The sequence below is a fragment of the Vulpes vulpes genome, chromosome 2 (genome assembly GCF_048418805.1).
Source record: "Vulpes vulpes isolate BD-2025 chromosome 2, VulVul3, whole genome shotgun sequence".
In the NCBI taxonomy this organism is placed as follows: domain Eukaryota; kingdom Metazoa; phylum Chordata; class Mammalia; order Carnivora; family Canidae; genus Vulpes; species Vulpes vulpes.
Window position 1 is genome coordinate 2,313,828 of NC_132781.1, and position 26,035 is coordinate 2,339,862.

General features: G+C 59.8%; 1 protein-coding gene across 10 annotated transcripts in view; it reads left to right on the top strand.

Moving 5' to 3' along the window:
• TBC1D16 (TBC1 domain family member 16) overlaps positions 1–26,035 on the top strand; it is a 74,936-nt gene that overhangs the window by 4,575 nt on the left and 44,326 nt on the right. For all 10 annotated transcript variants that reach the window (XR_011999479.1, XM_025999900.2, XM_025999898.2 and 7 more), the window contains exons 2-3: positions 9,325–9,564; positions 12,545–13,133. Coding sequence is in view for 9 of the 10 variants with exons in the window: in XM_025999900.2 (XP_025855685.2) it covers positions 9,387–9,564; positions 12,545–13,133 (767 nt within the window). In the remaining variant the exon portion in view is untranslated. The remainder of the gene's footprint in view (positions 1–9,324; positions 9,565–12,544; positions 13,134–26,035) is intronic.

Consider the following 26,035-nt stretch of genomic DNA (forward strand, 5'->3'; position numbering starts at 1 on the left):
CCCCCCCCGCACCCCCACCCCATTTTATTTTTGTTTTGTGGTGCATTCGATTCTCCTTTTTCACGGACAGAGCACCTCACCTCTCTGTATGAAAGTTTACAGGAGCAACGTCGAGTCAGGTGCACCTAACCCGCTGCAGGTCAGCTGTCAGCTTCCTGCCTGGATTTGCACCTTTCCTTGCTTTTTTGGGGGTTCAGTCCTTCCTTGTTTCTCGATCCTGGCTCATCTGCCAGGTCAGTTTCATCTCCCAGGCCCCATCGCCTCGGCTCTTTGGGGGGGAAATAACTGTTTTGGTATTTGCTGTCAAGGGGGCACAAACAGCAGATGGTCTCTCGCTTGAGAGGCAGAGGCCTTGGGGTTTTCCAGGGAGTAGGTGATAATCAAAGTGACAGCTGGACGGCGGAAACAGCGAAGCTGGTCACCCCCCCCCCGCCCCCCCGCCGGGTGTCTGTGACTGTCTTGTCCTCTCGGCCTGTCAGAGGGCCTTTCCCGGTGGCCGTAGTCCAAGGCTCCAGTGCTGGGGTCTCTGCCCTAAGCTCTGTTCCTTCATTTTAAATACAAGTTGGTTCCCCGGGCCGCCTCCCTTGCATGCAGAGAGGCCCCGCCCGCAGCGACCCTGTTTCTGGGTGACCGTCTGTCTTTTCCATGGGGATCCTGGATGTGATGTATGTGCCGGGGACACCTTTCTCTTCTACAATAATCCCGGCACGGCAGCCACGGGGAACCCACACGTGAGGCACAGCACAGGAGAGAGGACGGGTCGGGCCCGCCCCCAGGTGTCCTGTCTGGACGATGAGACTTGGAAGACCCAACTTCCCCACATCGTGCACCCCACGGATCGGGGCCCTGGCCCCGTCTACCTGCAGGGTCCACATCACCCTTTGAGCCACCAAGCTGGGGCTTCCCCGAAGGACGTGGCGCGCACGCCTGGTCCTGGGGAGGCGGAGAGAGCTGGGGTCTCCTCCGAGGTGTGGTAGCAGCAGATGTTGTGTGCGAGGAAAACGATCCGTGTTTTCGTGTGTCTGGCTCCTGTTTAAACAGCATCGCCTGTTCCCCGTGTTGATCCTTGATCCGGCTTTGAGAGCAAAGCAGAGGAACCGGTTTCTGGCTGCCACATGCCAGGTGGCCGGAGCTCAGGGCTTACTGCTCCTGAGCAGTCGGACGGTGACAGGTCCAGGTGGGCTTCGTCCCACAGTAGGTTCCCTTTAGTGTCCAGCCCCGCCCCCCCCCCCGGACCTGCCTCCCCCCGCTGCTGTGAGCGGCTGTCACGACGGGTGTGGGCTGCAGGGACTGGCAGCCTGTGAGGTGCCGGGACCCCATTTGCCCTGCCGACAGCTGCATCCCAGCCCCGAGCCAGGGTGGCCCGAGGCAGGTGCGCAGCTCAGAGCAGCAAACAGGGAAAGTCAAGCTCGTGCCTCTTAGGGTGGCTCAGGCTACCCTATTTCTTTGGCCTTCCTGGGAAGGTTCTAGAAGAGAACTTTGTACCTTTGCTCCTATTTGTTTTTCTGTTTGGCAACTGCTGGGGCCCTTTATGACCAGGACAGGAAACCAAGGCTCTGGGCAGAGAAGGCTGCCAAGGGCAGGCACTGGCGTGAGTGTGCAGCTTTCCTCTGACCCGTCTTGCTGCTCCCAGAGGGACATGGGGACGCACGTCCCCCTCTCTCCTGGCTCTAGGCCTGGGTCCTCATCATATTGCCTAAAACATGGTTGCTCTGCCTGGGGATTTGACAGTCGGTGGGGGAGTTAGATGTCCAGTCTCTACCGTGTCCTCACCACGGTGTCGTCAGCAGCAGAATGGTCCCCAAAGAGGTCCACTCCTGAACCCCAGGCACCAGGGATGAGGTTAGGTGATGTGGCACTAAGGTTGCTCATCAGCTGCCCTAGACAGGGGGGGATTGTCCTGGCTTATCCAATGGGACCGGTGTCATCCCAGGGTCCTTAAAAGCAGAAGAAGGGGGCAGAGGGTCCGCATCAGAGCCATGTGATGGGGGAGGACCTCAGTGGCCACCGCCGGCTTTGAGGGTGGAGGGAGGGCCACGAGCCAAGGGCTGCGGGCGGGTTCTCGAGGCTGGAAACAGATTCTCCCCCAGAGGCGCCGGAAGGGAGGCAGCCCTGGGTTTGAGCCCGGGGAGCCCCGGGGAGCCCCGGGGAGCCCTCCTGGCCTCCAGAACTGTGAGCTACTTTATTTGTGTTGCTTTAAGCTGGGAAACGTGTGGCGATTTGTTGAGCAGCAGCAGCCGTGGGCAACCACGCGCGTGGGCTGGACGTGCTTTCTGAATGAGGCGCACGGGCGACTGGTATCTTTTCCGAGGGGGCCAATTCTTGATCCACGGGTGGCTCGTTTCCAGCTGGCTCGTGGGTGACCTTGTCTCCATCTCTGTCTGTGCGGGACGGCTCTTCCTCAGGTATAAATGCCCAGCTCCGGGGGACTGAATGCCGGGCAGGGGCGTCTCCACTTCGCCCCTGTACACGTCAGAGCGGAGCCCCCTGAGCTACCGGGGCCTCAGCTGCTTCAGGCCCGGGTCGTGGCAGGTGCTCCGGGGGCGTCCGTCCAGGAGCCAGCGCGGTTGGTGGAGGCCTGCTGCCCCCTGGCCCCGGCCCAGCAGCACGGCCAGTTCCAGACTGGGCTGTGAGATAAACACCTGCCCACCTCCCCGCTTCCCGGCTCCCCCCCCGCTCCCCAGCCACCCCCAAACCCCTCTCCCAGGCCCCAGCGCCCCTTACCCCATAGGCTGTGATGGGGGGGCGCCGAGAACCCACAGTTCTCAAAGGTGCTGGGGATGCTGCGGAGCAGAGAGGGCTTTCTGCGGCGGGCAGCCCCGTGTCATGAGCATGTGTGTATTTTGAGGGGAGGCCAAGTTGTTCTGTCCTTTCGAATTACACAGTAGCCTATTTTGCAAAAATCTGGCCCAACCTCAGTCGCCGACCACTCACAACAGCACAGAGCTCAGCTTGCGATCACGTCCCAGATGGCTAGAAACCAAGCACTGGCATTTTTTACTTTATACCTTTTAAAATCATTACTTTTTTTTTTTTTTTTTTTGTGCACCCAAACCGATGCTCATTCTAGATCTTGGCCTTAGTCCATCTTTCTGTTCCTTCCGCGTGCCAGCAGGCTGGCATTGCTGTCCTTTCCATCAGCAAAAACAGAGCGTGTGGATCTTGATTGAAGGTGGCGCTCTGTAGCACGTCATTCACAAGGGGACTTCTCAGAGATGTCTTGGACTCAGGAGCTTAGAATCTAAAACCCACAAGAGTGACACGGGCATAACCGTCTTAAAGTAGAAATATTAAGTGAACGCATCAGAGGAAAATGACGTTTTTATCGTCGTCCAAGGATCTACCTTGAGCAGCCTCTCTATCCCCCTTCCTCTCGGGATTTGGGGACAGGCTCTGTAATATTGGTACAAAGTGCTTTTGAGCATCTCGGCTGCTATTTTGATTTCAATTAACTCCGAGTCCTTGCTAGAGGAAGTCGGGGAGCCGCCCCTGGCTGCCGGCTCCTCTCTGCTCCCTTTCGAGCTGGTTTTGTGTGTCTTCGGATCTCTGTGGACGGTGTTTCAAGATGGTTCTGCCCTTCCCCCCACTCTGTGCGAGGTCCGATGAGAATAAGTAATACGCGGCCGGAGGAAGACCCCGGATCCACGGAAGGGGACCTGGGCCTCCTACCAGCTCAGAGTTCCGTGCCCAGGAAGACTTTCTGGAGCACAGCTTTCTGGTCTCCAGGGAGGGGTGACTGTCTTTGCTCCTTCCCGCCCCCGTGGGACACCAGGTCCCTAGGGTCGTGGGCCTAAACTGCTCTGCAGGTTGTGAGTGAGAAGCACTCAAGGTCATGCATCTTGTGGATTCAAGGACACCGGGAAGATCCCCGGCAGGTTGTGCAGCCCTTGCCAGGCCCTGGCATCGCTGCTGGCAGCTTCCCTCGGCCTGGACATCCGAGCTCCCTTTGTCACCCTGCTGTCGTTCGTCCTGCCTTAGCTCCCTGCCTGTCTCTTGCCTTCATCCACACGAGTCCACCCTCAGCCTGGCTTCTTTGGGTGCATGTCTTCTGGTCTCCACCCTTTTTTTTAGTTAATTGTATTTTTTAGAGGGTTTTGGTTTTACAAGAAAAAAAAAAAGAGCAGAAAGTATAGAGAGTGTCAATATATCCCTCTCTAGTTTCCACTATTCTTATTTTTCATCCCAGTAAAGTATCCACAGCATGGTGACCACTCAGGCCATTCTGAAGTGTGCAGTTTTATGGCCCTGGGACCGTTCACATCCTTGTGCTGCCGGGCCTCCCACCCATCCAGCCGGGGAGCTTCTGCAGCCTCCCCCCACCCCACCCTGCTCCTCCCACCCGGCTTCCCTGGGTGCTGCCCACCGCCCAACCCCACCTGGCCCCTTCCCTGCCGGCCCTTCCCCGCTGCTACCCGCAGCCCCCCTCTCCCTCCTGCTCTCCCTCCCCGATTCACATCTGCATGGCTTGTGTCACGACGTCACCTCTTCCTGGATCTGTGCCCCACTCTGGACACCTTGTCTACCTCCAAATTTCCTCTTTTTTAAAGGACACCAGCTGCCCTAATGGCCTAATTCCAACTTAATCACTCCCGTAAAGACCCGTCTCCATTCGGTCGGAGGTGCTGGGGGTTCGAGCTTCAACATATGATTGGGGGGGCTGGGGGGACACACACTTCGACTCATTAACACGTGGGAAAATGCATGTGTGATACTATGACTGAAAGAAAGACCCCGTGTCATCCCAGCAGGGAATCTCTGGTTTTCTTTAAGATAGACATGGAACATAGGGGAAAACACGCAATGGTTTCAGGTCCCGTGATTGAAGGAATTGATGTTTTTTATACTTCTCTGAGCTTGTTTCCTACTTAATGACAACAAAAAGCATTAAAAAATAGGTCAAGGACTCTCTCCACGTGCAGTTTGATAGAGAGCAGAGGTTGGGAACCAGGTCCAATCTCAACGAAATCGGCTCACAGAGCAACAAACGCGCTTAGAGAAGTGAGAGGTGTCCCAAGAGAGTGCGTGTACCTGCGGGTGGTGTTTGACGGACACCCCAGGCCGCGGCCTCCCGGGGCTGGGGGGACTGTCCCCCGCCTGCCCGGGTGGCTGGGGTGGGAGGGGAGCTAGCTCTGAGCACAGAGGACAAAGGTCTCGGGTGCCAAGCTTTTCTGCTCACGGAGTGACCTGAATGCTCGCCACCTGTTTCCTTGTTTCCAAAACCGCGCGTTTAAGGAGGCTGCGCGGCTGCCAGAGCCGCAGTGACACCGAGCATCAGATCCGCGTCTGGCGTGTGGGAAAATGCTGGATTGTGAGCACTGGTATTTTGGGATCCCCTTCAAATCTTCCAGCACATTCTTTTGATTATCCTCCACGGTGGCAAACATCTTCACTTAAAAGACGGTTTGGTTTTTAGAATCAGCTGAGAGTTGTTTGCAGCCCAGTCTGGCGGTTAGACGGATTAAGGAGGGAATACCATGGGAGGCCCCAGGAGGTGCGGCTCCAGCCTCGCCCACGCGGAGGCCACGAGCCCCTGCCATGTGGCTGGTCCCCACTGAGATGCACTTAATGCAAAACAGACACCAGAGTCTGCAGGCCCAGGGAACGTAAAGCAGCTCATCCATCATTTTTTTCGTATTGATTACGTGCCGAAATGATACTGTTGGGGACATAATGAGTTAAATGAAAGTATATTACCAAAATTAATCTTCCTCATTTCTCTTTAGTCTTAAGAAATGTGGCTAGTAGGATATTTGAAATTGTGTATGTGGTCGAATTAGATTTCTACTGGGCAGCGACGGTCTTGGAAAGAAGAGAGTTCTGCTTCTGTAGGGTTCATTAAGCGACCTTGTAATCCTGGAATGATTCTTGAATTCTAAAAATGTTCTGGATAACAGAATCTTCCTTAGAATACAAATATAGTTTTTCTAGGTGGTTAGTCGGACGGTCGACGCACGTTGTGATGTGTAGGTGCCCGTGCGGTTTTTTTTTTTTTTTAAAGAGTTTCTCATAAGACGGGTGTCATGCGCCGTGGCGTGCCCTCGAAATTCAGACAGTAGAACCGGGGGTGAGAGACAACGAGTGGACATGCCCTCGACCTGAAGAGGCCAGGAAGGCCTCCCAGAGAGGCTGCCCATTGGCGGTTTGGGTGGAAAGGAGCTGATTATCCAGAAAGTGGTCCTAGCCAGGGGTCGGCTATCTGCAGCCCATGGGCCAAATTCAAGCCTTCTGCTTGTTTTGTAGCCTTCGAGCTAAGAATGGGGTTTTGTATTTCTAAATAGTTGAAAAAAATTGAAAGGAGTGTTTTTTGTGTGTGTGACATGTGGAGATTTGTGAGATTCAGGCCAGAGTGTCTAATAACCAAGTCTCACTGGGTCACAGACACACCTACTGGTTACGGTCTGTGGGGCTTTCACACTGTGGGACACAGACGATTACTGTCTGGTGCTCCTCAGAACCAGCTTGCCGCCCCCTAAGCCGAGGGGCTGAGGGGTCATTGAAAGTGTTGGCATGGGGGAAGCCTGAGAAGGGTGGGTTCGGGAGAGCCGCTGGATTCGGGGCCCCGGATGTGGCCAAGAGCAAGTGACGTCCTTGGCTTGTGGCTGGGGAGGTGAGGGTCCCAGGTGGGATTTTCAGGGTGATGCCAATATTGGGAACCTCAGTGAGTAGAGAGAAGGGAGTGATGGATCTTTCTAGGTATAGATGCAGATAGGGGAAGGGTGGCTGTCCGGCTGCAGGAAGTGGTTAGAAGAATCCTGTGCTTGGGAGAGTTGGTGCCCTTTTTGGGGAGACCTGAGAACAGAGTTGGGGGCCAGAAGGGGCCCTTAGAGAACCAGGTGGGCTGAGGATCGACGTGGCCCCGGACCGGCCAAGGGCACACTGAGACCGCCCTTCCACCCCGAGAGCCTGTGCAGGAAGAACCTCACTTAGGGGGCAGCCCTGGTGGCACAGCAGTTTAGAGCCGCCTGCAGCCTGGGGTGTGATCCTGGAGACCCGGGATCGAGTCCCACATCGGGCTCCCTGCATGGGACCTACTTCTCCCTCTGCCTGTGTCTCTGCCTTTCTCTCTCTCTGTGTCTCTATGAATGGATAAATAAAATCTTTAAAAAAAGAAGAAAAAAAAAAAAGAACCTCACTCAGGGAAGGCTCTGGATTTGGGGAGAAGCGTACAAAACACGATGAGCCCAAAGTAAGTTGATGGTTCAAAAACTCGCTTTATTGTGGTAAAATATACATGATATAAAAATGTACCATCTTAACCTTTGCTAAGTGCAAGGTCAGTGGCATTAGGTACATTCACACTGTTGTGGGACCATCACCACCATCTGTCCGTGTCGGAACATTGTCATCGGCCCAAACTGAAACTCTGGCTCCAAAACACTAATGTCCCATCCCCTCTGCTCCCCCAGCCCCTGTATGTTCTCTCTCTATGATGCTGAAGACTCCAGGGGCCCCGTGTAAGTGGAATCCTACACTGTTTGTCCTCTGTGGACGCTGACCTCACCGAGCACCGTGTCCTCAGGACCCATCATGCCATAGCAGGTGTCAGAGTGTCCTCCTCTTTTTTTTTTTTAATTTTTATTTATTTATGATAGTCACACAGAGAGAGAGAGAGAGAGAGGCAGAGACACAGGCAGAGGGAGAAGCAGGCTCAATGCACCGGGAGCCCGACGTGGGATTTGATCCCGGGTCTTCAGGATCGCGCCCTGGGCCAAAGGCAGGCGCCAAACCGCTGCGCCACCCAGGGATCCCTGTCCTCCCCTTTTAAGGCTGAATACTATTCCGTCATGTGGACGGACCATACAGCAGAGTATTCATTTATTCATTTAATTTCTTTTTTAGTTTCAGAGGTAGAGTTTAGTGATTCCACTGCTGCATATTCATCCCTTTAATATTCATCCATCGACAATTTTATCACATTGGCTTCCACCTTCATTTGTTTTCCTCCCAAGAGGGGAAGGTGAGGTCCCTCTGCGGATGCCCCCGGCCAGTGAAGCCGGCGCGCACCCCTCCCAGGGTGGTCTGAGTCTCAGACACTTGCCCTCTCTGACCCAGGGCGGCGAGGCTCTGTGCTCCCACCCGTGGCTCTTTCCACGGCTCAGTGATGGTCTGCATTCGGGAGCTTGGCCGGTGGGAAGCGTCTGGTTCATGTAGCGAGAGCCTAGGCCTTGGATTGTTGGGCCTTTGGCTCAAATAAAAATTGCCTTCAGCCCGTCCGCTGGGTGTTGGGCTTTCGTTTGAGAATTCTTCCTTTTTATCAGCTCTTCGGTTAACTCTTCTGTGAATCATTCTGCTCCTTTTTGTCAGTGAGACTCTAGGAGTTCTGTATATATACTGGATCTCATCCTTTCATTTCTTGTTTATTTTTTTATTTTATTTACTTATTTATTTATTTATTTATTTTAAGATTTTTTTCTTTTTTTTATTCATGATAGACATAGAGAGAGAGGTAGAGACACAGGCAGAGGGAGATACAGGCTCCATGCAGGGAGCCTGATGCGGGACTCGATCCCTGGACCCCAGGACCGTGCCCTGGGCCCCAGGACCGCGCCCTGGGCCAAAGGCAGGCGCTAAACTGCTGAGCCACCCAAGGAACCCTTTATTTATTTATTTTTAAAGTTTTTATTTATTTAAGTAATCTCAACACCCTATGTGGGGCTCGAACTCTTGACCCCGGGGTCGAGAGTCACATGTTCCTCCGACAGCGCCAGCCTGGCGCCCCTCTCGTTTATTTTTTTTTTAAAGAACAAGTTGTAGGCAGACTCTGTCCTTCAAATACTGCTTGTGACACCCTTCCCAGCTGAGATGACCCGTTGCATGTCGGGACATCAGGCTGGGCCTGGGGGCGACAGGGTGCGGGCGGTGGAGGAGGCCAGGAAGGATGGGATGGAGGCCGGAGAACACTCCCTGGGAAGCACGGCGAGGCTTGTTGGCATAGACGTAGGAGTTAAAACAGAGCAAAGAGAAGTCCGGAGGTTTTCCGAGATCGCTGTGGGGGAGCAGAGCCCTCTGACGGTGGCTCTCACCAGCATGGTTTGGCCTCCGGGGGACGTATGCAATGGCTGGTGACATTGTTGGTGGGCACGGTGGAAAGGGCGCTGCTGGTGGCGCCCAGTGGGTGGAGGCCAGGGTAGCCTCGACCACGAAGAACGACCTGGCCCCAAACGTCCCTGGTGCCACGGCCTAGAACCGAGCGTGCCCTACACGGTGGTTAGGGACCACCATCCATCTCGAGCTCCCTAGTGTGAGCAGGACACAGCGCCAAGGACACTTGGCCCAAGCCCATGACCTTGGCTGAGGCGCCTCGTCTGTTTCCCTCTCCCACAGCCACGTCTGGACGAGCCCCGCCTGGGCCGAAGCGTGCGGAGGATGGAAACACTCCCCCGGCAATGTCTCTGGGCCGCCTCCTTCGCCGGGCCTCCTCCAAAGCCTCGGACCTCCTGACCCTCACCCCGGGCGGCGGCGGCGGGCCCCCCTCCGTCCTGGATGGGGAGATCATCTACTCCAAGAATAATATCTGCGTGCACCCCCCAGAGGGGCTGCAGGGGCTGGGGGAGCACCACCCAGGTGAGCCCAGGAGGCGGGAGGGCCTGGGGGGGGGGGGATTAACATGCAAATGAAATAAAGCAGTCTGTTTGCTCTGGTGGGGGTGCAGATTTGGAATCCTCGGCCCCATTTCTTTCTTTTTCTTTTTTTTTTTTTAAGATTTTATTTATTTATTCGAGAGAGAGAGAGAGAGAGAGAGAGGCAGAGACACAGGCAGAGGGAGAAGCAGGCTCCGTGCAGGGAGCCCGATGTGGGACTCGATCCCAGGTCTCCAGGATCACGCCCTGGGCTGAAGGCAGCGCTAGACCACTGAGCCACCCGGGCTGCCCCTCGGCCCCGTTTCTTTCTAAAGTAACCAAGCCTCAGCTGCGGAAAGCTTTCGTGTCCCTTCCCCATCTGTCCTAATTTCCCCATCTTCGAAGGGACCGGTGACCTTTAACTTACACACCTGGGATGGGACGGTTTAAGGGGAATCAGCCTCGGAAGACAGTAGGTCGCTACAGGGCTGCTGGGACCAGGGGACCCCCCCCCCCCCGGCAGCAGGGAGGGAAGCGCGCCGCCGTCCTCCGTGGGCGCCATCCGCTGTGGCAGGTGCACGCCGCTTGCCCTAGGGCGTGGCTGCTGCTTCCTTCCCGCAGCCCCGGAGGCTGGGAGGAGAACGGGGTGCAGCGTCGGACCGGCCTGGCGATCTGGAGACATGGAAATCACCAGTCCTGTCCCCGCCTGCCCCCTAACCCCACTGGTTCGAAATTAGGGAAGAGAACTCGGAGCCGGAGTCTGTGGCAGGGAGACGTAGGAACCTGGGGCCGTGCCCGGGACACCGCAGCACCGGGGCCTTCATTAGCCCGGGGGGGGACACTTTTCCTGTGGCCACAGCAACGTTGCTCTCTGGTGCCAAGTCACAGAGAGAGAAACTGCGTGTTTTTTCAGGGCTCAGGCTGTATCCTGAGCCCTGCAGTGGCGGCAGCTGCCCTGTGCACTGCAGGGCTGCGGGTCACGGCGCACAGCAGAGCTTCTCCTCCAGGACGTCGACCGCGGGGGTCCCCGGGGCAGGCGACAGATCTGAGGCTCTCAGATCGGGTCAGAGCAGCCGGGCTCTCACCCCGGGGCCGGGCGGGGTGGCGGTTCTCTCAGGCCTGCTGCCCATGGGGACAAAAGAATGGGCTAGTGATACCCCAGTCCTGTGTGACCCTTCGTCGTTTGTGCAAATGACTTGCCACAGATAAATGGACTGCTTTCTTTTGTTTGCATGTTAACCTCATCAGAGTGCCCGGAGCCCCGGGCAGGCCCCCCCCCATTTTTTTTTTTTTGAACCAGGAGGCTGGGCCACTGCCAAGGCTAGCCCCGGGTGGAGGTGTGGCAAGGGCAGGCTCCGGGCAATCCCCACGCTTCCTGTGGCCTCCCCAGGCTGCTGGAGGATGCGCAGGGTCCCCAGGGCAGGTGCAGCCTGGCCTCGGCCTGGGGACTTGCCCACCCAGCGCAGACAGAGGCCCCACAGCAGATGTCAAGACATCTAAAAGTCATAAATCACAATCAAGTCTGAGCACGTTACTGTATGCAAGTTACATGTCAACAAAAGACTGAATCGATTAATTAAAAGGAAGTTTAGATTATGTTAATGAACGAGGCCTACCTTGGTAAGGCTGTCTTTATAGTCACCCGGAGGGTCAGGTGCGGATTTGGAATCATCGGCCCGACAGGCTCCAAAGCAGGAGACCCGACCTCACTTTGTCTTTCCTGCACTAGGAGGGACCTCGGGGTCCCACGTGTGGACACCCCAGCCCGTCCACAGCCCCCCCAGACAGCTCAGGAGCGGGCCCTGGAAGCAGAGCCTGGACTGTGTGGACAGGGAGTCCCAGGGTCCTGCCTCCCCGGAGGGTGCTCTAGAAGGGGGTGCAGGCTCTGGGTGGCACGTGGCCGTGGACGCCTGACCCCAGGGCCAACTCTGAGGATTGGAAGAGGACACAGAGGTTCTAGGTCGGGCCTGAGAGTGGTAGCTCTTCGGGTCTAAATCAGAAAGGACCACACAACCTTGGGAGAGCTTGTGGGGATGCTGTCGTGCTGGAAGGCTGGGTGGGGGGCAGGGGCAGAGGCCTGGGGCTCCCTCCCCAGTCCCCAGCTGCAGGATCTAAGCGCGTGGCCTCACCTGCACCCCACCGTTACCACTGAGTTTCCCGGCATCCTCTGGAGACGGGAGTGGGGCTCAGGAGACTCTGGTGCAGGTCCTCAGAGCCCCGAGGGATGCCAGGGCCCAGCCCCTGCCCCCCGGGGGCTTTCCAGAGCAGAGACCAGGAGCCCTGGACACCTGGCCTGTTAGGCCCAGGAACCAGGACATCCAGAGATGGCAGGAAATGCTCCCCCCACCCCGCCGGCCTGCAGGCTGAGCATTTGGGACCCCAGAGAGCCCACCCGCTGGCTGCGGCCTGAAAGGGACCACTCTGTTGGGTCCCTGGCAGCAGCCTGGTGCCTGACATCAGGGACGGCCCCTCCTTCCGCAAAGCTGAGTTGAAGAAGACATGCTGAGACCACAACTGGCCGCAAAAGGCCCCACACCCCTGTCTGGATTTATTTTGTATGAAACAGAAATAAGGTCCGCAGCCTCCATTGCTCCCAGCCATGGTGAAATGAGGCTCCCGGGACCCCCAGACCTGGAAGCTGGCCACAGGCAGAAAAGCCCTGGGGCCATCACCCCGTGGACAGGGTGGAGCTCTGAGCTGGACGGGGCTCCCCATGCATGGAAAGTGACAACAGGTCACTGCCTGGGGGCCCGGGGCCCCCGAATCTGCTCGGAGGTGCTAGCAGGTGCCCACAGCTTTCACCCGCCTCAAGCCTGAACGCACCCCCGGCCGCGTTGTGCTGGGGCTGGGCTGTGTGTGCAGCCTGGGGGCTCCCCGCGTGGTGGCTCCCTGCGTCCTTGCTGACCAGGGCCGGGCCTCCGCCACAAGCCACGGCGGCACGCGCATCACCGTCCCTAACCGGCCTGTCCTCCTGACCCTCCCAGGCTACCTGTGCTTGTACATGGAGAAGGATGAGCTGCTGGGGAGCACCCTCATCCTCACGTGGGTCCCCAACTCTCGGATCCAGAGGCAGGACGAGGAGGCGCTGCGCTACATCACCCCGGAGAGCTCCCCTGTCCGCAAGGCGCCCCGCCCGCGGGGCCGGCGCGCCCAGAGCTTGGGGGCCCCCCACCAGGCCTCCCCCACGGAGCCCAGGCCCGCCCTGATCCCCAGAGACGCGGACGCCCTGGGGGTGGCGCAGAGCGTCCCAGACACCGTGCGTGTCAGCCCCTCCCCGCCTTCCGAGGACGGGGACAAGCTGGCCCGGGGCTTGGGGATGGCCCCGCCGCCTGCGCACAGCGACTCCGGGATCTTGTCGGCGGTCAGTTCGCAGGACGGGACGGAGGAGGGGCGGGAGCCGCGGCCCGAGGCGGGCGAGGAGGAGGGCTCCCTGGAGCTGTCGGCCGACGGCGTGAGCAGGGACAGCTCCTTCGACTCGGACTCTGATGCCTTCTCTTCGCCCTTCTGCCTGTCGCCCATCAGCGCCGCCCTGGGGGACAGCGGCAGCTCCGTGTTCCTGGACAGCGAGAGCGGGTGAGTCCCAGTCTGACCCCAGGCCCACCGGGGCCTCCTGGGGAGCAGCTCCCTAAGTGCTGAGGGGGGCCTGCCGGGGTCCCGCGCTCCCCAGGCCAGGCCTCGACGCCCGGGTCCCATCACTTGATGCCCCCCAAGGCGATGGTGAAGGACGCGCATGGGGGGTTCCACCTCTGTCCCCTGTCCTCCTAAGCCTTCCCTGCCAGGTCTGACCTGCCCCGTAACCCAGACTAGACCCCACAGGGCCAGGCCCTGGGCATCCTGGTGTCCCCTGTTCCCATCCCTGGGGGGACAGTAGATTGTCGCCCATCCCACAGCCCCTGCAGATGGCACACTCAGAGACTCCCGGCTGGTGGCATAAGGCTTCGTGGCTGCAGCCAAGGCAGGCACATGGCCCAGCCTCCTGGCCGTGGGGGATCCTTAGCTCTTCTGCCCAGACCCTTGAGCTGTGAGAGGCTGGAACAGGGTCCTGGCAGGAATGTGGGTGGCATTCCCTCCGCAGCCGGAGCGCCCAGGTTACCAGGTGCTTGGGCACATGGGCAGCCTCACTGGCTCAGGCCACACGGGCAGGGGCCGGCTGCGGCAGGAGTTACCTCGCCCTGGGGTGCACCTGGCGGGGTAGGGTCGTCGCAGCATCACTAGGGGGCCTCACAGGGCTGGGTGGGCACAAGGCTCACGAGCAGAGGGCTGGCACTAACCCAGAGTGGCCAGGCCAGCGCGGGCCAGGCCACCCCTGACGTGGGCAGCCCCTGCCTGTGGCCTGGCTGTGGTGCTCGCTCTCCTTAGATGTCCAGGTACACGGTGACGGTCATGCTCCTAGGCGCTGACTCAGCAGCACAGTGAACTCAAGCTGGGAGCCAGGCTCGTGCTGGGGGTGGATGGTCCCAGCCTTGCGTGGGCAGCAGGCCTGTGTGGCAGGATGACTTACGCTTATGACGCTCGCGACTGCCCCAAACCCTGGGAGGCGGGTCCTGACATTACCCCCGGGTGTAGAAAGGGAAAGCGAGGCACAGAGAGGTTATTGAAGTTGCCGGAGGTCACAATGCCAGCAGGCCTGCGGAGCCGGATGTGAACCCAGACCCGGAGGACACGAGGTCACACGGGACGGACGTAAGCCAGGGAGCAAAGGAGAAGGAAGTCGAGATGGGTTCTTACCCGGTGTATCCCCTCAATGAGCCGTGGTCGTCAGAGCCGAGGGTGGACTCATAACCTTTGTCTCAAGCCTTGGAGGGCGCACAGGACCCAGGCCGGGAACAAGCTCGAGCCTGGCTTCCCACGCACAGCTCGGTCAGAGCGCCCCTGGCGGTGCCCCTGCCAGCACAGGTACCGTGCAGGGGCCCAGCACCCCAGGGCCCAGGTGGAGGGGGACAGGGGCCCAGCACCCTGGGCCCAGGTGGAGGGACAGGGTCCGAGCTCCCATCTTTACTGTGACCCAGGTGTTCTGGGCCCAGCCTGTGGTCACATGGCTGAGGTTTTAGTGGCAGAACCAGGATCAGGGCCTGGCATAATGGGCCCCGTGGGCGCCTGATCGTGGAAGAGCTTGGATCTGGGAATTCGGGAGACCTGGTTGGCAAGAGCGCCCTGTCTTCTTGGAGCCTCATCTCCTCGTTGGTCAGATGAGGACAGTAACACCCATTTCGTGGGGTCACCTCTTTGCCTTCTGTCTGCCTTGCTGGGTCCCCACCCCGGCTGCCCCTGAGAATGTCCCAGGGGACCTCGTATACGCTCCTCAAGCCCAGGCAGTTCCCGATGCTTCCAGAGCAGCCCTGGGGCACGTGTGACAGTCTCAGGGCTGAAGGTGGGGATGTCATCGGCTTCTGGCGGGCGGACAGGGAAGCTGCCGAGCGCCCCCCAGGCCCTGGGACAGCCCCACCCATGACAGAGCCATCCTGCCCACCTGTCTCAGCGCTGAGAACCCTTCCCAGACAGTCGGGGTGGCCCAGGCATCAGGAAATTGTTTTGTTTTCCTAATTGTGCGAAGATACACACAACATGAAATTTGCTGCCGCGGCCATTTAAAATTGTACAATTCAGCGACGTTTCATGTGCTCGGGGTGTTGTGCAACAGCGACCACAGTCCAGATCCGAAACTCTGTCCTCACCCCCAAAAGAAACCCCATCCCCACTACGCCGCCACTCCCCGTTCCCCCTCCCCCAGCCCCGGCAACCACTAACCTGCCTCCTGCGTCGATGGACTTGCCTGTTCTGGATGTTTCCTGAGGAAAGGAAAGTGGAATCCTACAATACGTGGCCTTTTGTGTCTGGCTTCTTCTGCTGAGCGCGATGTCCATGCCGTGGCGTGTGTCAGGACCTCCTTTTCGTGACTCCTGACTATGAATTCCTGTGGTTGGACGTGACGGCCCCACTCTGAGCCGCGTGCAGACCCCCGAGCCAGAGCAGCGGGTGTCTCTGGGTGCAGGGGCTGGGCTCCCGCCTCAGGAGGCCTTTCTGTGGCCTCAGGAGCCGTAATTTTGCTTTGCAGACCCCGGCCCCACGCGGTTTCGTCGGGGGTCACCTGCTTGCTCAGAGCCGCTTCACGGACAGTGCACCGATCTCTGGGTGTGCGCCCCAGACGGCAGTGCGGGCCATGGGGGGCCTCAGCCACCAGAGTCCCCGCAGATCCACGATGCTCGCTCTCCCGGCCGTGTCCGTCCAGCGGGGCTGAGGCTTTGTGCTAGGACAGGACAGACGGACGGGACCTCTCCCCGCCTCCTGGCCGGGAGCAGGTGCTTAGCGAGGTGGGTGGCGTGGGCACTGCCCGCGTCCCAGGTCCCGATGGGTGTTACACGGGGGCGCACTGGTTCCCGGCCCAGCCGTGCATGACAGGTGGCTGGGAGCTTGGAAACGCAGATGTGGATTCTGGAAGGGGCTGGGCGGGCCCTGGAATCTGCATTTTTCAGAGGCAGATTTGACGAGAGCCAGATTTGGGCCCTGGGCCAGCCCCTGCCGTGCACATTTGCTTTGCTGCTTTACGCTCTGAGCTCCGCGTGTGGTTCTTGTCTCCGCCACCACACTGGAGCCCCTAGAAGGTGTGCCTCCCTCCCTTCCTCCCCACCCCCCTACAGCGCCCACACACTGGTGGGACTGGGAATCTCAGACTCAAGGGCCAGGTGTACTGGACAGGTGCTCCCCACCTGGCCGCAGGTGAGGATGCCTCAGGCTGCCTTGGAAACGCCCAGTGCCCCCAGAGGCACCCAGACCAATGAGTCCAAAGCTGCTGGGCCTGGGGCCCAGGCACGAGCAGCGTTTGAATCCCCCGGGGGCTTCCAGCGAGCAGCCTGGTTGAGAAGCGCAGCTCAGAATCCGGGGGCCACAGGAACAGAGAGGGCATCTGGGCGGAGGTCCAGAGCGCCGCCAGCATCAGGGGGAGCAGGCGCCCCGCAGCAGGGCTTGGCTTCGAGGACTGGCATGCGCCCATATAGCTGCTCCTGGAGCCAAGGCTCCTCCTAATGTCCCTGGGACCTGGGTCCCCAGGAGGGTAGTGTAGACGGGCCTGGCTCACGGGATCCCTCTAGTGGCAGAACCGAAGAACTACATGTGGAGGCTCCGCTGGGGCTGGGGCTGGGCAAGGAGGAGGGAGGAAGGAGGAGGGAGAGGGAGGAGGGAGAAGGAGGAGGGGGAAGGAGGAGGAGGAGGGGCAGGAGGAAGAGGAGGAGGACAAGGGGGAGGGGGAGGGAGGATGAGGAGGGGAGGGGAGGAAGAGGAGAAGGAGGAGGGGAGGGAGGATGAGGAGGAGAGGAGGGAGGAGGGAGAAGAAGGAGGAGGGGAGGGAGGATGAAAAGGGAAGGGAGAAGGAAGAGGAGGAGAAGGGGAGGGGAGGAAAAGGGAGGAAGGAGGAGGGGGAGGGGGAAGGAAGAGGAGAGGAAAGGGGAGGGAGGAGGAGAGTGAGGAGGGAGAGGAAAAGGAGGAGGGGGGATGGAGGAGGAGGGGGGAGGAGGAGGGTCACCCCTTCTGCATCTGGGAGTCCCTCCAACATTCCATATGTGACGGGTAGTTCCCAGAAGGGCAGCGTCCAGGGTGTGGTGGGGTGTAGCGGGGTAGGACCCGGTTCCTAGGTGGCCAAGCCACCTGCCCTGCCCAAACCCCCCCGCTCCCAGCACAGTGATGGCCCGAAATCCGTGACCATAGGGCCACGCCACTCAAGGTCCACCGGGGAATGGGGAGGCTGAGGAGAGAGAGCTGCTGCTCCCGCGGAGGTCTGGGCCCCAGCGCAGGGTTGGGGTCTGTGCCGCCCACGGTGTCGGGAATCAGGGCTTGGGATGGGCACACAGGTGAGGATGACCACCGGCCAAGGTCAGTGGCCAGCCAGTCATTCGTCCGCCCTGGAAGTTCCCCGGGGCCAGTCAGGAGGGCCGGTGGGTGTGGGGTGTAATATGCCAGGACCCCCGTGTGGACCCGAGCGGCATCCGGTTGCGGCCCCCACCCCCTCCCCGGGAAGTGCACTGGAGCACTGAACGCGGCCCCTACCTCCCAAGTGGTCTTCTGAAACACTTTCCATAAATAGTCTGAATGACAAATGAAACGCGTCTGCGCGAAGATGTTCATCACGGTGCTTCTTACAACGGAGAAAAGGGGGAAAGAACTTAAACATCCAGCAGCCGGGAAGGAGCTGACCCCGCCGCGGTCAGAGCAGTCTTATCTGGGGTCAGTGAGCCCCCGAAGCCATAGCCACCTCTTGTGTGTGTGCTCACGGGGGCGCATTTTCCTGAGGAGGGGGGCACCCCCCGATTTCTGCGAGTGTCCGTGACTCCCGACTGCTGACCACCTCCGGGCCAGCAGGTGGGAGTGTGCGGTAGGGAGGCCGAGCTCACACGGAGACCACAGCGTCCGGACAGCAGAACAGGGGGCAGGTCCCGTGCACATTTTGATTAAAGTCTATGAAAAGGCCCCGATTCGTGGGGCGGGGAGGCCACGCCGGCCAGACCCCGGATCTGTGCCTCGACGCAGCGGCCCCTGGCCTCATGCACAGCCGGGGATCCCTGGGAATGTGGCGGTGTGACTTCAGGCCCTGCATTTTAATGTTACGTGATGTTGATGGATATAAATTTCAATGGCGCGTGTGGCCACCGTGCTGACCGCACAGGTCGAGAGGACCCGGCAGCGATACGTCACCATATCGTGATAACGAGTAAGGTCTTACTTGTCTTCAGTTTTCAAAAATGTTGTTCTGTGGCCATATGGGATAAAAACCGAGTTTTAGGGGCACCTGGGGGGCTCCGTCGGTGAAGCATCAGCCTTCGGCTCAGGTGGTGATCTCGGGGTCCTGGGATCGAGTCCCGCTTGGGGTCCCCGCTCAGCAGAAAGCCTGCCTCTCCCTCTGCAGCTCCGCCTACGTGTGCTCGCTCTCTTTCTCGCTCTGTCAAGTAAATAAGTACAATCTTTTAAAAATAAATAACCACGTTTTAAAACTAGATAGCCGGTTGGGATCCCTGGGTGGCGCAGCGGTTTGGCGCCTGCCTTTGGCCCAGGGCGCGATCCTGGAGATCCGGGATCGAATCCCACATCGGGCTCTCGGTGCATGGAGCCTGCTTCTCCCTCTGCCTGTGTCTCTGCCTCTCTCTCTCTCTGTGTGTGACTATCATAAATAAATAAAAATTTTTAAAAATAAAATAAAAATAAATAAAACTAGATAGCCGGTTAAACTGCTGCCCGGCTCAGACTGGCCTTCCCGGCCTGGCCCGCACGCCTGTTAGCGAAAACGCTCTCCGGGGCTCACCAGTAACTGAGGTCCTGCCAGCAAAACCGACGCTAATGACCTGCCACCAGGTCCCCAGAGCTGTGCTCCTGCCCCCGGGGAAGGGCTGCTGCTTCCTCTCTGCCTGGATCCTCTTGTCGTTCCTGCCGCGTGTGTCAGGGCGGCCGTCCCGCGTGGAGGGTGGCGTGCAGGTTGCAGAACTGGGGCTCTCACGGTGGCTTCGTTGGTGCCGTGGTCCAGCAGGTGCAGACGTGAGTCTAGGAGAGCGGGGGGACCCCGGGGGGCGGGGACGGGCTGGTGACAGCTGGGCCACCTCCCCTGGTGTCCTGCTCGTCTGCCCTGCGCGGATGCCCACCTGCCTCCCGCCTTTCCTCTTGCTCTTCCCGGTGCGCCGGCCTCGCCGCCTCGGCTGGGAGGTGCCCCCAGTGCCGCCAAGGCCCAGCCCGCCCGCGGGGGGCGAGGACCCTTTTCCCCGCGCCGCCGCTCTGCGCGGCTACGGCTACGGCCGCCTCGTTCAGCTGTGCTTGCCACCGGCCGCCTCGCGCTGCTGCTCTCTGGAGTCTTGGCAGCGCCGCGCACCAGAAGGTTCCGTGGCGGCGACGCTGCCCGGGCAGGAGTCGTTGGCCACGTGTGGCTGTCGAGCCCTGGAAATGGGCGTCTTGAGACTGAACAGCTGGATTTTTAATTTTGTTTGTCCTCAACAAATTTAAATTTTGATAGCCCCACGAGGCGAGAAGCTTCCGTGCCGGGCGGTGCCCGTCCCCGCGGCGCAGCCCTCGTGGGGAGGGTGCAGGTGGCGTCGAGGGCCCCCGGATTCTCTGTTGGGAGACAAGGAGTAAAAGAGCAGGCGGCCAGGTGCCCCCGCCCCCAGCGCTGGTTTCCGGGGGCGCCCGGGGACTCGGGTGGGCCTGACGCCACAGGCAGGAGGCGGCGACGGGGGCGCTCCTGCCCACTCCGGGCGGCCCTCCCCGCAGGACGCGAGGCGGAAATAAATGGTATCTTAAGTGCTTTTTGCCTTTAGGAGGAGAAGGCCGCATGACACCAGGCTATCAGCCGTAAAGGCTGAATTATTGATGTCTCTCGTCGTCGTCGGTGTAACCGGCCCGTGCACAGGGGACGGAAATGAGGCGAGAATCCCAGCCTCTCAGAAGGATCTGGAGCTGGCAGGCTCAGTGGCCCGGGTCTGAACGCCTGGAGCTGTCACTGCCAGGGATCCGCCACGAGGGGCCTGGGGGGGCCGTCCGGGGTCCTAAGCCAGCTCCGGGCGGGAGGTGGTGTGAGGCCCCGGGTTTTTTCACAAATAGCCTGGCCGTTCTTTTTCAGCGCATCCACCCCAGGCCGCAGGGCGCCCGTGCAGGGGAGGGGGCGGGAAGGCCGTGACCCTGGGCAGACCAGGGGGTCCGGGGACGGGGAACCTCTGGGCGAGGTGACCGTGTCTTTTCTTTCCACTAGGGGACATCCCAGGCGGCCGCCCCAGCAGCACTGGAGCCGCCTGGGGCTGGGGAAGGCCTGGGGGCGGCTGCCACCCAGGAGGGGGTGCCCGTCTGTCGGGCAGCTGTGGAATGCCGTGCGCGGGCGGGAGTGGGTCCCGGAGAGGCGGAGGCGAGCGGCCAGGAGCTCGCGGGAGACGGGGTGGCGGGAGGTAGAAGGGGTGCATCCCCTTCCTCCAGGTTTCCGGAAGCTTCCTCTGCGCTCAGCCCTGGGCCCGCCCTGGCGCCCCGATGCCCCTGAGGAGATGCTCCGGGAACACCCGCCCTCGCCCCTCCTGGGCCCTCAGCAGCAGCCTGGCAGCCGGGAAGCTGGCAGCTTCCAAAGATCTGTTGTTTGGGTTTGTTTGTGCTTCTGTAACCGGGAGCTGAGATTTATTTCTTTAAAACATCCCATCTCCCGACACCCTGCAATCTGTTCTGCGCTTCGTTAAGACTAATCTTGTCTTCTGTTTCTGTAGCACTCGGCAGGCTCCGTGCCGGCGTCCCTCCCTCCCTCCCGCCCCCCCCGCCCCCCCCGCAGTCAAGGTGGCAGTCACCAGCTGCTCCTCGTGCCCGGAGTGGCCGACACCGGGCTCTGGAAGAAGCTGCTTCAGCAAGGGCGGCCGGCGGGTCCCAGCCCCGTGGCCTAGGCCGCAGCCTCCGGCGGGCAGACTGGGCAGCCTGGCGGGTGTCCAGGGCCGAGGACGTGCCCTCTGCTGCCTGCTCTCGGCCAGGGAGCTGCCCCCGGCTCCTGAGAACCCCGGGCAGGGAAGGGGCAGGCGGGCTCGGGCAGGCGAGGCCCCGTGGGTCCCGCAGGGCTCGGAGGCTGGCGAGCTCTGTGGTCAGAGCAGATGTGAACCTGCGCCCCCCCCCCCCCCGTGGCCCCTGGCTGTGACCTTGGCAGCGCTCCATCTCCCCGTGCGTCCTCATCTGTGAAGCGGGGCCTGCACGGGGACCAAGGAAGCACCCAGAGAGGACGCAGGCCACAGCGGGTCACCCGCGGGGTCCGCGTGACGGGGACGCTGGCCTGGCGCCCGACGGCGTGCCAGCCCAACGCTGAGTGCTCAGCGACGCCGTCCTGGGGCTGCTGCGGGGACAGAGCACGAACCGGGCAGCTTAGAACCACGGAAATGGGTTCTCCCAGTCGGGAGGCTGGAAGCCCGAGAGGGAGGGGTCTGCAGGCCGCACCCCCTCTGAGGTCTGCCCACCTTGGGGGGCATCCGTCCGTCCCTGCTTCTGTCCTCACGTGGCCTTCTCCTCCGAGCACCCGGACACCTGTTCTCGTAAGGACTCCGGGCGTCGCACATCGGGCCGGCTCTAAATCCGGGGCCGCCTCTCGGGAGACCCCTGACACCCGCCTCTGTGAAGACCCTGCGTCCGAGACGGTCACATTAGGAGGTCCCGGGTGGACACGCATTTCGGGGACGCCCTTCGACCCCGCACACGTGTGCTGGCGCCCAGGCGGGTGCGGTTCTCACCGCGTTGCAGGGAGAGCAGGGAGGCGCCGACCTCAGGTCACCTGCGCAGGTCACAGGGGCCGCCACCAGCCGCAGGTACGGGATGGGGCGTGGCCAGCTTCCAATAAAACTTCACGTATGAACCCCGGATTTTGAAATTCGTGGCGTTTTCACGTGTCGTGAACTGTTCCCCTCCTCTTGGTTTTTTTCGACATTGAAGAAAACGTTCCAGACCGTTCTTCACACAGACACCTGCACGCGGGTGCTTGTAGCAAGCAGCCCCCGCAGTTAACTGCCGAAACCCGGGAGCAAGCGGGTCGCACGGAGAAATAAACCACCGTCCGTCCAGACGGGGGACCGTAGTCGTTGCTGAAAGGAAATGAGCTCGAGACGAGTCACGAAAAGACCTAAAGAGCCCGGAATGCGTATCGCCGCGTCCGAAAAGACTCCGTGCTGAGCTGTGCGCGCTCCGGCCGGACGACGTTCTGGGGGAAAGCAGGGCTGCGGCGACAGAGGACAGGGGCTGCTGGGGGCTGGAGGGCGTGGACGGGGCGCGGAGGAGGCCCAGGGGCCGGGCTCCTCTGGATGACTGGGACGCCGGCCCCATAGAGTGCGCAAGACCAGGACGAACCCACTGGAGCCCTGGACCTTGGCCCGTCACGGTAATGGGCTGCTCCTTGTCAGTCATACCAGGTGCGCCCGCTACGACAAGAGGTCGGCAACGGGGAAGGGGCGTGCGCGTGTGCGTACGTGTGGGGAGATCTCTAGGAACCCTCTACTCGATTTTTCTGTAAACTGAAAACTGCCCTAAAAAAATTAAACCTTATAAAAACAAGTTCTCTGCTGTTGGGCTGTACAGGGACAGGGCAACGGGGGCCGTGTGGGCTGATGCTGGTCCAAACCAGCCCAGCCCCGTGGAAATGTAATGTTGAGCCCACGCACGTCTCGTTTCTAAACGCTTTTTAAAAAAGATTTTATTTATTTACTCATGCGAGACACAAAGAGAGAGGCAGAGACACAGGCAGAGGGAAAAGCAAGTTCCCTGCAGGGAGCCCAACGTGGGACTCGATTCCAGGACCCTGGGGTCACGCCCTGAACCGAAGGCAGATGCGCAACCCCTGAGCCCCCCGGGCGTCCCAACACTTCGTTTTGAAATAACTGTAGAGTCATAGGAAGTCACAAAAAAAAAGAATGTAGGGATCCCTGGGTGGCGCAGCAGTTTAGCGCCTGCCTTTGGCCCAGGGCGTGATCCTGGAGACCCGGGATCGAATCCCATGTCGGGCTCCTGGTGCATGGAGCCTGCTTCTCCCTCTGCCTGTGTCTCTGCCTTTCTCTCTCTCTCTCTGTGTGACTATAATAAATTTAAAAAAAAATTTTTTTTTAATTAAAAAAAAAGAATGTAGAGGGAGGGACCATGAACAACCTCCAGCCCGCCCACCTCCCGAATGCCAGCACCCTGCCTGACACCACAGTGCACCTTCCAGGCCAGGAAGTCGAGGTGGCTACACTGCACGGGTCTCGCCGGTTTTCCAAGCACCCATGGGGTGGGTACGTGGGTGCAGAGCTCCGGGTGGTGGCGTTCCCCGAGTAGCTTGGCGTCGCCGCCAGCGCCCCCGAGACATGGAGCTGCTCTCATCATGGGCCAGCTCAGCACCCCCGAGATCACCCTGACATCGAATGGCTTTTGCATCTTTGCAAAAAACCGGTTGAACATACTTGCGCGGGGTCTAATAGCCACCTTTTAAGAAGTGAAACGGAGGCACGTCAAACTAATTTAACTGTGATCCAGACGTGGCCCAGACATTACCACCGAGACACGTCATCAATGTCAGGCTATTGGTAAGAAGTGCTTGCGTTCCGCCTTCGTACTGGCGTCTTGGGAAGCCCGCTGTGCACTTGTCCCGTAGAACACATGTCTGTGTGGACTCGCCATCCTTCACGTGCTTGATGCCCCGTGGGGATTGCGACCACCGCGTCGGCCAGCTGCCCTTGGTGTCCTCCGCGTCGTGTTTAGGTTTCTCTGGGCAGCCCTTTGCCCCCTGGACCTCCCCTCTCCCTTTGTCCATGACAGTTGGGCCGCTCCTAGGAGGAGGTCTGGAGAGTGTTCTGCTGGGGACCCTCCCTGCTAGGGACGTTCTGCAGACCTGCCCCTCCCTGGCTCTGAGCAGGGATTCCGGAGGTCCCCCGCCAAGGGTGTCACCCAAGGAAGCAATTGCACCTGGTGGTGGGTCCCCTTGAAGTCATGTGGTTGCTGACCATCCTCCAAAGGACTGTCAGCTCTTTTTTTTTTTTTTAAGATTTTATTTATTTATTCATGAGAGACACAGAGAGAGAGAGGCAGAGACACAGGCAGAGGGAGAAGCAGGCTCCCTGCGGGGATCCCGACGTGGGACTCGATCCTGGAGTTCCAGAGACAAAGGCAGATGCTCAACCGCTGAGCCACCCAGGCGTCCCACCGTCAGCTCTTTAGCAGCAGGCTGGCCTCTTTCTATTAAAGCTGTCGGACAGCGGGGAAAGAAGTGCATCCTTCCCTCCAGAACGGAAAAGAAGCAAGTCCGGCATCCAGGAGAGGCAGCACTGGTTCCCTGGGGACTCAGTGCTCCCGCTGCAGGAGGGCATGTCAAAGGACAGGAAAATGAAACTGTTGTCCTTCTCTGCTCAGCTCACAAACCACGACAGCCCCTCTGGGGGTCCTTGATGCAACCCTGGATGATTTGTTGCACTAGGGCCGCGGGGATGCTCTCCGGGGAGCTCTTCTGCTCCGACTGCGTGGAGCCGCCTTCAGGAGCAGGAAGCCCGAGTCCCCGGGGGCGCCTGGGGGTTACATCAGCAGCCCTGGTGGGGGCCCTGCAGGGCCCAAGGCCCGCATCAGCCTCTGAGAGATGTAAGCGTGAGGTCACAGAGGCAGTGACGTGGGAGGAGACACGCTCCAGGTGACACGGGGAGCCACGCTCTGTCTTTGGGGACCTGAGCCTGGCTGTTGCAATGTAACCCAATACGGATGAAATTCTCCCTAAAATTGAGAAGCGGGGGCAAATGACCTTTTTTTTTTTTTTTAAGGTTGATTTATTTTAGAGAGAGAGAGAGAGCAGGAGGAGAGGCAAAGGGAGAGAGGGAGAGAGAGAGCATCCAAAGCAGGCTCCCCGCAGAGCATGGACCCCGACACGGGGCTCGACCTCGCACCTCTGAGATCATGACCCGATTCAAAATCAAGAGTCGCTTCACCAACTGAGCCGCCCCTGACCTTGATCTTTTGATTGAAATGTTCTCCTACCTCTGTTTGCCTTAACATTCGTTCCCAGCAGGGTAAACAGAAAGGGCATTTTTACTTGGGTTTTCTGTTCAGTGTTCCTCAAATCCTTGTGGTGTACAGGGGCAAAGGGCCCCCGGAAGCCCCTCCACCTGTACCCACAACATGCTTCCTTGCTTTGGGGAATCTGAAAGGATGGTTTCCCTGAGGATCCGGGGCAGGTGGAGCCCCCAGCCACACTGGTCCACACTGGCTGCCCTTTGAGAGCAGAGACCTGGATGCTGGTGCCAGCAGGTGGCCTAGAGCAAGCCCCTGGCCTCCCTTAGCCGCAGGCGGTGATGCAGATGGTCCCTGAGCCTGGCGGCCCTGGAGCCCCACCGCTGGTCACATCCTGGCTCCGCTTGGCCACGTGCCCTGGCAAGTCCCTACCCTCACTGCCCACCTTTCTCCTCCACACAGTGGGCACGGTGACCGACGCGTCCACGAGGCCATCATGGGGAGTGGCCCCTACGTGGCCTTGAGGTCCTGAGAACCACGGCTGGGAGCCCCCTGAACCCTGTCTCATCCTGGGGTCCCAGGCCCAAGGGTTAGATGGCCCACCTCTGTCCTCTTCCATTTTATTTTGACAATCTCCAAAATGGGGTGCAAACCTTTTCAACCAGGAGGGGCCTGTCCTGAGGGGCTAACGGAAGGAGGTGCCTGCCAGGGTCGGGTAACGTGGGAGTCAGAAGCTGGAAATGGCTGTCTTGTGGGTCCCTGGAGGGAACCCGGACACGTCAGGGAGGTGGGGGGTAAGTAAGACCCTGACCCAGCAGAGGGGGTGGAGGGTGGGGTCTGTGTGGCCTCTCCCAGAAGCCCCAGGGCTGGCAGTTAGGGCCGGACTCTATAGATGGTAAAGGCACCAGGGTCCGTCTTGTTTCTGTAAATATTTAAACACTGGAAGGATTATTTTTGGTAGCTATGGTCCCTCTCCGAGCCTGGCGGGCTGCCGGGCTGCCGGGCTGCCGGGAAGGGTGTCGAGTGACAGCAGG